General features: G+C 46.1%; 1 protein-coding gene across 4 annotated transcripts in view; it reads right to left on the reverse strand.

The window, feature by feature from the left end:
• Positions 1 to 9,409, reverse strand: part of Ebf1 (EBF transcription factor 1) — a 386,285-nt gene extending 376,876 nt beyond the window's left edge. For all 4 annotated transcript variants that reach the window (XM_041676119.1, XM_041676118.1, XM_041676117.1 and 1 more), the window contains exons 1-4: positions 8,646 to 9,409; positions 6,443 to 6,599; positions 5,749 to 5,812; positions 5,021 to 5,076 (exon numbers count right to left, since the gene is read on the reverse strand). In XM_041676119.1, the coding sequence (XP_041532053.1) occupies positions 5,021 to 5,076; positions 5,749 to 5,812; positions 6,443 to 6,599; positions 8,646 to 8,779 (411 nt within the window). In that variant the 5' untranslated portion in view covers positions 8,780 to 9,409. The remainder of the gene's footprint in view (positions 1 to 5,020; positions 5,077 to 5,748; positions 5,813 to 6,442; positions 6,600 to 8,645) is intronic.
• Between the last annotated feature and the right edge of the window lie 362 nt (positions 9,410 to 9,771).

The raw sequence follows: 9,771 nt of genomic DNA on the forward strand, positions 1-9,771 counted from the left end.
ATATCATATTCACTATGCTGTTCGGTTACATCACAGCCCAGACTAAAAGGCAAGCACGTCCCCAGTGCAGGGACTTTCTGATGCATCCCTTCTGTCTCAAAGAACTAAAAGCCCTTACACTATTCAAATGCCTTGTGTTTTTTTTTTTAAAAAAAGCAAAAACAAAAAACAAACTTAATTTTCAAATAATCCCATATGACTTTTTTTCTAGACGTAATAAATGATATTCTACTCAGATAGTCACTGCATTTACAACATTAGTAGACACAATTGACTTTGTCAACTCAGTCAAGCAATAATAATAAAATCATAAGAACAGCTAATTTATTATATACTTAATATATGTCAGTCACTGTACTAAGCCCTTTGCAGATATGGATCCACTTCATTTTCACAGCAGAACTTTGAGTTGGGTGCAACCATTCTTCCCACTAGCTTGATTCTAAAAGCATATATATTTTAATTCCTGTCTAAAACCAAATCTTCCCTGCTCCAAAACCTATGTCAACAATTCACGCATGTCACATCCAAACAGTCCTCATCCCCAGTAAGACCCCCACACAGACAACAGGCTGTCTGTACAGCCATATGAGTTCGATAAATGCATCCCGACTAATATGTTCGTTTTTAATGCTGTTCAAACATTCACATGGAAACAGCTCTAGCGTAAATATCCCCGAACAAATGGCTGTATATTATCCAGGAGGGAGCAGTTGGGCCGCCAGACTGGGGAAGTACTAGGCCATCTGGCTCCGGCAATCTCTCCAAAACCATCAGCTTTGTTTTCACCCCCAGACTCCAAACAACACATTTTCCACTGTGATGAGTTTACATTTTCCCAAACACAGGTCCTGATCATGCATAAAAATTCCAAACTTCTTCATTCCTCTATGTGCAAGGAAATTTAAATCACCTGCGTTTTTGACATGTTACCAAAGGAGACAGAAAGCTGTTGAAATATGGCCCCTGACATAAACCTGCTCTGTCCTCTCTTGTTTGTTCCCCTGGATCTATGAAAGGGCCTCTTTGCTGGCCTGCTAAATTCCTTGGGAACTTATAGATATGCCCTCCCCCTGCCCCAAAAGTGTTTCTCTACCAATGAACTGAAAGAGTGGTTAATCAAATCTATGTAGCCATGGTAGAACATGATGAAACAATCAATGGGAGGGAAATACAGTGGAATCAACAACTTTAGGTGCTGGGAACATCAAAACAAATATATAAAGAAATCTAGCTCGGGAGCAAATCTCACAAGCTTCCCATTTACTGTGCCTGCACTTTCTTTGCACCAACAGTGTCTGGAGTGCCCTCTCCACATACCCCACCTTTAAACCAGCCCTTGCAAAGATAATGTGACGGCTGTTGGCCTTCCTCAAAAAGAAATAAATAAATAAAACCACTTTTGTTTGAAATTGGTTCCCCTTTATTTAAGTATCACTTGAAAAACTCACTCTTTGAGTAACATGGTAGAAGAAATGAGCTTAGTTTTGTGTTTATTGACCACTTAAAGATAAATACCTCACTGAAGGAACCATGGCACACAATCGTATCTCAAATGATACATGGAAATCGGAATTGAGGCAAGTTAAACCTCGGGCCTCCCCAACTGGGTGCAGGAGAATTTCTACAGTTGACACTGTTTCTGGAGGCATCAGCCATAAACTTCTGGATCCTGAGGGCTTTTGCATGCTCACTAATAGAATACCAAAAACAGCCACGACACAAAAACAATCTATTTTTAGGCCAGCTAAACTTGGTTTTGAACAACCCTTCCCAAAAGCAAGACATTTCTTTTTTAATTGAACAGGTTTGGTTTGGTTTGCTGTTGCTGTTGTTCAAGTTTTCACGTTTTATACTCTATGTTTTACAAAGGAGGTATAAGAAGATGGGACCCCGGAGCCACAGTCACTCCTAGCAAGGCTTCATCATTCCTGGTAGAGTGCAGAATTAGGAATCATTCCTCCAAATAGTCTAATGAGACACTTCAGGAAGGTGTGAGACACTGTGTCGTGTTCATACATCTCGGTTGATGGAGACCATTTCTGGCTCACCTCAGTGCTGCTATGTCTACTCAGAATGAGGAACAACCTCTGCAACTGAAGCATGCATAGCAACTTCTGCATGCTGCTGGCAGACGATGCCATCTGAATGTCAACCCCAGCCTGCCAGTCACGGATGTGACCTCACGCGCACAAAGGCACACCTCTGATATGAAAAGGGGTAGGGTCACCGAGCAAGGGAGAGAAGGCTTCGCAGTGGCCAGGTGTTCCCTCCACCAGGGCTAGTGTTCTGAGAGCTCATCACATTGACGACTGTATTCTGCCCCACACTCTAAACATCAAAATCTGGAGTGCCTCAGAAAGGTATCACAGAGGGCCAATGCTACCACTTAGTCACTCAGCCTCTGCCAATCCGTACTTTTTGTTAAAGAGGCCATGGTGTGTTTACGTAGCATGGACACTGTTAGCAAATTTAAATCAAACTTAAGCATTTAATTATCATGGTGAATTTTTGAACTACAGGAAGGTCCACTGTTTTACTCCTGAAGCAGAATATGAACATGATTCTGCAGCTAAGAAAGGCCTCTGGTATTCCCTCTGCTATTTTTTTTTTCTTGAGTATATGATGCTAACTGAGTGCATAAGAAGGTAACTTCCAAAACTCTTGCTGCATGTAATCGAAGAACAAGCAACTGGATAACTGGATAATGAGCTCGGATTGCCTTTCAAAGTGAAAGTTATAGAAAGGGCGGTTACTCAATTATTAGGAAAGCAAATAGGCTCATCTAAAAATGGCATTTGTCTTAATACTTTCATACCAACTTAGATAACTATTAAACCTTTTTGTCAAAGGTAGCTGCTGATGAGATATATAACTACATGTATTTATAATTTAAACCTTTAGTAATATATAGCAAATGACTTTCTTATATCTGTTATTTTTTTCAATGAAGCATTTCCCACTTTCACTCTTCATAGTACTTATGATGCTATCAAATGGCAAAGATATCTCCAGCTGTAGATTTTTTTTTAAAGCTCCGTGGCCTTGTTAGTAAAATATTTGGTGTATTGCTTTATATTTTTAAAAATCCTTCCGCTGTTCTCATATGAGAGAATATGTCGATAAAATGAATTCTTGGTAGCACTATATGTTTAGGGAGATCAGAATTGAGGTTATGGGGAGATATGAAATGGATAGAAACAATCTTCTCTAACATGACCTAATTCTATGTTCCTTGGAACAGTCCTGGTCATAGTGTGGCCTGCAGTTTCAGTGGTCAGTGTTCCATGAACACATCGGCCTTATCCTGTTGTTTGTGTGAATGCATTTATCTTAAAAAGTAAGTCCTAATAAATACAAGTGGAGTATGGGGCAGAGTTCAGTCTTTTTCCCCTGCCCCCCTCTTTCCACTCTTCTCTGATGAGGAGGACAAGAAAAGATTCCCATCATATCAAAAACAATTTTTGAAAAACAGAACTTCACATGATATATTTTTGTTTTGACATCAAATTAAAAGTTACTAAAATCAAGTGTGTGTGTGTGTGTGTGTGTGTGTGTGTGTGTTTCTTTTCAGCAGGGGAAAAAAAACCTAAAAATTCAGAGTTCAAAGGAAAGACAATTATCCTATATAGCCATTTATGCATTTAAGAAAATAACTACGATTAAAACAATAAGTGAAAATTTACTCTGAGCTGTCAACTAAGAAATGAACATAGTCTTCCAGGAGAGGAAAATACTTAAGGGAAATAAAATGACATCAATTTTTTCAAATACTTATTAACTTTAAAATATACTTCATACTCATAGTTCCATATATTTTACTTGAGTCACAATAAAAATATAAACATGTTAATCAACATGAGCTGTTATTAAATGCTTTCGGTTAAGATTTCAAACTTCCCAACAGCTTATTAATGTGGATTTTGCACATTATAGCCAGGCAGATCTAAAGCTATTTTTAATTATGCAAGCACGCCCTAATTCCAAACTTTCCAAACCAGTGAAGGAAGTGCGCCCCTCCTTATTTTAAAGGGAATATTTTTAAATGACAATCAAGTAAACACATTTTAACCCTGGTACTAAAATGCTATTTACTGTGCAATAGATGGCTTTTCTTTTTATTCTGAATTCTGTCTTTCTCTTAATAAAGCTCTCTCTTTTTTCTGTTACTTCAACTAACTAACCAGCTACTTCATTCTGAAACTATACTTTTTCTTAAAATTAAGAAGAGGGAAGTTTAAAAAAAAAAAAACTGTGCCTCATTAAAATGTCAAGCCTCGCTTCTACCTTGGCTCATAACTGTATCTTTTAAAACATAACTCAACCTTAATGTATACTGCTTGACACCAAGTGTTGGCAGGCTTAAGAAAATGTCGTCCCTGTGCCTTTAAGATGGAAAGCTAGCTAGCTCTTGTTGCCTGGCTCCCAGCCAAACTTGGAGGCCAAAGCAGGAGGGTTTTTGCAAGATACCCTCAAACAATTGTAGGCTCCCACTTCCAACACTACTTTCCAATACCACCGCCTTTAAAAAATAAAATAAAAATCTATAGAGAAGTCATTTGCAAACTTCACCCTGCTCCACACTCCCGCAGAGGCCAGCATTGCCCTCCTAAACACCCCCTCTAAGTTCCTCAGGCCTGGGCCTTGTATAAAGCCTGGCTAGATTGTGTTTCAGAAGTTCTGAACCCCGGGGGATGGGGTTTCTCTAGGGCTCCTTCTGCACCCCCTAGGGCTCCCAGAGGAAGTCCAGTCCTTACTCCTTCACTCAGCATCCCAGGTCTTAATCACCAGGCCTGGCTTTCTCAGGGAGGGAAATGAGCCTCTAGCGATTCCCCAGGCGGAGGTGCTACGACGGGAATGGTCCCGGAAACCTGCGCTGCCACCACTTTGCCAGGGCCCCCCTGGCTTTGAGAGTCTGGATCCCAGTCATCTCTCAGTGGTGGCACAACCAGCTTTTGAACCGCAGCAAATTCTGTGAGCTGAGAATCGTCCCCACAATGTGGAATTCTGAGAAACTTACTTGCTTTGTCATGGAGTCGATGAGGCGCACGTAAAAATCCTGTTCCGTCCTTATTCCTGGGGGTGGAGGAAGGAAGAAGGAAAATTAAGAGAGGGGATAAGCCCCGAAGGAAAAAAAAGAACCCCGCAATATAAATAACAAGGGCAACAAACAAAACCTGCGCACAAAGGGGGCCAAGGCCAAGAGGAACTCCTGCTGTCCGGAAAAGGGAGAGCTAGGATGCCCCCCCCCAATCTAGAGAGGATCTTAGGCCTAGTTCAAATGCCCCCTCCCCCTGGAAGCCAGACTCCTCGAAGCACTGGAGCTAGATATGGGGTGGGAATCACCCAGCCTGGCCACTCTCCCTCCCCTCTAGAGCCCCTCTGCAGTCCCCTGGATCCATCAGGACCACCACCATTCCAAGCTCCCCAGAACCAAGGAGCCCTGCGACCTGGGAATTTGGGTTGTGCAAAACAGGCTTCAAGAAGGGGGTGGGGGGTGGGGAAGAAGCCAACCGAGTGGTCAAGTTAGGGGTAAGTGGCCTCCAGTCAGCCCTAGGCTGACCAAGCCGCCCTCCGCCTCCTCAGGTGAGAAACTTCCTAGGATGAAATTTCGGAGAGGCCTGTTCACCTGGAGGGTGGCTGACGACTGAGCTTCGCTGGGGGGCTTTCGTCCACCTGGAGCTCCGTGAGCCCCCTGCCCTGACCCGGAGCCCCAGGGTGCTGGCACCGACCCGACAGGAGCCTCACCATTGCTGTAGAGGAGCTGGAGCCGGTAGTGGATCCCATTATTGGTCTTTTCGCTGTTGGCTTCCTGGTTTGCCGCAGGGCCCAAAGACACAAGAGATGAGGACAAGAAGTCTCCATGAGCGAGTGCGCTAACTTCGAGGCAACTTTTCCCAAATGGGACCCCCCCACACACACACACACTAACCTGTGAAGTCAGCCAGCCCAGATAGCAACAGTAATTGTGGCAACAATTAATACCTTCTCCACCCTCATTTCAAATTGTTCTCTCTCTCTCTCTCTCTCTCTCTCTCTCTCTCTCTCTCTCTCCTACTCTCATTCCAGAAAATTCTGTGAGGTGTACTGAATATGGGTGAGACTCTACCTTGAACCTTGGGACTGCAGCCTGGGCCATCTGAGGCAAGCAAGGCAAGGTCTCTTAGTTCAGACCTAGCACATCCCAGGTTCCCAAGGATAGATAGGCTGAAGTCGGGTTCGTTTTGCCTGGGTTCTCTCCAGTTCTGGAGGCTCCATATTAACTTTCTGGAGCAGGACCTTGTGTCTCAGGAGCCTGAATTCGTCCAGGACGGGAAGTTACGGGGGCGGGGGCGCTCACAGGAGTGTGAGGTTAGCTTTGCATGCCCGGAGGCGGCTCTTAAGGCGCCTGGGCCTGCTCCCTGAGCCTGGGACTACTGGGGACAGCGCTGCGCCCACTTACTTTTTCCTTCTCCACGAACCCCACAAAGGCAGTCCTCTCAATTTCCACGGGCTGGCCCTGTCTGTCGTAGAGGGCCAGGACGAAGTGGAAGAAGTTGGATTTCCGCAGATTAGAAGGCGGCTGCTTCTCAAAGTGAGCCCGGGCCAGACCCACCCCGCTGCGACCAAAGACGCAGAGTTAGATTGCTAAGTCAAACCGTGTCCCATACTCCCATTGTCACCCCCCAACACCCACCTCCTCTGTTCCCAAAACATCCCCAGGGCGCCTTCCATGACCCATCAGGAGCCCAAGCGCGGCTGAAGAACCGCACACACGCCAGTCATGTTCCTGGGCTCCCGGTTCAGAGACAGCGGGTCCTCAGAATCCAGAGGTGTGAAAGTTTTGTTTGGGTTTTGGGCGCGAGATGAAACGCTACAATCTTTACTCCACTTGAACCGCGCTGCGTGCAGAGGAAACGTGGCCGTGGGTGAGGTGAAAGGAGGTTAGACAGAAAGTACGCAGTTTACAACTTCGAAGGATAAGGCGTGGGAATGGGCTCCAACTGCGCCTCCAAATCTCACGAGTGAGGGGGCAGGTGGAAACGAATGCAGGCACGCTAGGCTACTTGCTGCTGCAGCCACCCTCCAGGAAACCTCCCCAGCTTTGGCTAGCTGCCGGTGCCCGGCCTCAGCACGCTAATTTTCTACGCAAACACAAGCAAGGGGAGAAGGGTCCCATATTGGGGCTCGCGGCTATGAGAAATGATTGATCGCTATGGGAAAGGGAACCGGGATGTTTTGTTTTTTTGTTGTGTTTGTTGATGTTGTTTGGTTTTGTTTTTAAATAAAAGACCTATCTTGACAAAGTTTTGCCCTTCTGAGAAATTCATCCTCACACATTCCTGAAACTCAAAGAGCCAGAGCTTCTGACTGAGCAGCTCCGCCAGGTACTAGAGATTGGGGTGCCCGGGGGTACCGCACTGACATCCCAAAGTGCCCGACAAAACCGGGCAACACACACACACACTTTCGCTTCCAGCCTAGTTACCCAATTCACTCTCACTACCAACCACTCCTAACCCTATGCTCAGCGGGGATGGAAATAGTACAGGGACAGTTGTCCCTAGTCCCCCTCACCCCAAAACTAGAATGATGGAATTACTCTTCCTTCTCCTTCTGCACCCTTTAAATCTAATGGGGCTTGGGGCTACCAAGTTTTCCATTCCCATAAGCCCAGCGGGTGGCCAGGAATGAAAAGGATAGGGTACCATTTCTCACTTGGGACCAAGAGCCCCAGGGCAGGACTCTGGCTGTGCTCAGGAAAGTTCCTCAAGTTGGCCTCCAAGGGCATGGCCTCCAAGCCACTCAGTGTAGACTCTGAAGAGTAAGAGAGGGACTGGAGGTGGCCAAGGTGACAGGGGCCGAGGAAGGCTTTTAAGGAACGTGAGAATTAAAGTTGTTCTGCAGGCTGAGTGAGAAAAACTGAAGGCTAGGGAGTAGAGAAAGGGCAAGTGGAGAACCAGATAGCAGAAGTAAGGGAAGACTCCAGGGAGAGAAATGGGAAGACAGAGCAGGAGAGACTGCGGGGTGAGGAAAGAAAGAGCGAAGCTGAGAAAGAAGGGGGAGGAAAGACTGGGAACGCAAGGGTGTAAGAAGAAGAAGAACAAGAAGAAAAAAAATGAAAGAAGGTAGAAAAAAGAAAAGAAAATGGGGAGAAAGAAAAGAAATATGGGACGTAAGGGAAAGGAAGGAAGAAGGGAGGAGAAGAAAATTAAGTAAGAAAGGAGAAAAGGAAAGAAGGAAAAAAGAGAAAGGAAAAAAATCGAAGAGAAATAAAGGGGGAAAGGAAGCAAAGGGAAGGGGAGGAAAAGGAAAAAATATAACCACCCAGAAAAGAAAACAAGCAGTCAGAAAAGCGCAGTTATCCAACACCGTGCTGGTGAGACGCCTCTTCTGGGTTAAAACAAAATGAAAACAGTCGCAGATGAGGCTGCGGAAAGTGCCGGCAAAGCTTGGGCTCGGCTCCCTCCAGCAGCTCCGCCGCTCGCAGTTCTCTGGCCGCCGGCGCCAAGTGCTACGCAGCCGGGGAGCGCGGAGCCCGAGCGGCGAGCGCAGCACAGCGGCAGACGCACTCGCGTGGCCGGGCCCCGGGTAGCCGCGCTGCCGCCTCCAGGCTCTCCCGCTAGCCCGCGGCCTTTCCGCCGCGGTCCCCGAGCGGTACCCACCTCTGCGCCGCTGTGTTGGCGTCCAGCACCCCGGCGCCCTGCATCCACGTCCGCACCGCGTTCATGCCGCTGCCCAGCGGCTCTTCCTTCATACTGCTTCCACTCCGTTGGATGCTTTCCTGGATCCCAAACATGAAAACAACCTTTTCTTGTGGAAAATCTCCTCCCCTTTGAAAATATTGAAAAAAAAAAAAAGGAAGAAAAACGCCAACCACAGATTTTTTTTTTTTTTTTGAGTCGATGAAACTCGCGCTACATCAAGGCGGCGGGCTGAAAAGCAAAATTTTTAAAAATGTAAACCTTCGCTCAAAACTGAGCGATAACAAGGGGGGGTTGTTGAAGAAAAAAAGAAAGGGAAAATCCAACGAAAAGACCAAAATTAAGAAAAAAAAATAGAGATGTATGCTTGGCTGTTGGGGGTTGTTTGGTTGGTTGATTTTGAGTTTGGGTGCTTTTTTTTCCTTTTTTTTTTTTGCTTTTTTTTTTGTAGTATTCACAGGCCGTTGGAGTACAGGAGGGGCTGGAGTTTCCTTTTGTAGAGGTACCTTCACTTGAAGAAGCAGGAAGAAAAAAAAAACCACCCTGATGACAATTTAAGAAACAATAGATAGGACTCTCGAAGCCGGCTTGGCTACTTGAAGTGTCATTTTCCACAATCAGGCAAGTTTTTTTTCCTCCTCTCTCAACCAAAGATGTTTCTTTCCTTTCCGTGCTTGTAGATGAGGACGCTGGTTGCTGTAGACAGATACACCGGAGAGGGTGGGGGGAAGGGGAGAGAGAGGGAAAGAGGAAGGGGGGGAGGGAAAGAGATAGAAAGAGAGAGGAGAGGGAGAAAGAGAGGGGTGGACCCTGCTGGATGGAGATTCTGTTTTCTCCTTGCTAAAATAGAAGTGATTTGCAGGCTCTCCCTGTGGAATCCAGTTTGACTCTCCCCAGAGCTAAACACAGGCACACTAACCCCAAAGGGAAAGAGGCGGGGCCCTCGCAGTCTGGCCACGCCCCTTCTTTGCATAACGTCATCCTTCCGCCTTACCGCAGCCAATCGTAGCTCCCGAGCTGCTTGTTCACAGAGCCAGGCCACACTCCCTCATTAACATCCTTCTCCGGGTGGCGCAGGGGAGTCGCC

Source organism: Microtus oregoni, unplaced genomic scaffold (assembly GCF_018167655.1).
Source record: "Microtus oregoni isolate MIOR12 unplaced genomic scaffold, Mior012 000027F_ref0000203, whole genome shotgun sequence".
Lineage (NCBI taxonomy): Eukaryota > Metazoa > Chordata > Mammalia > Rodentia > Cricetidae > Microtus > Microtus oregoni.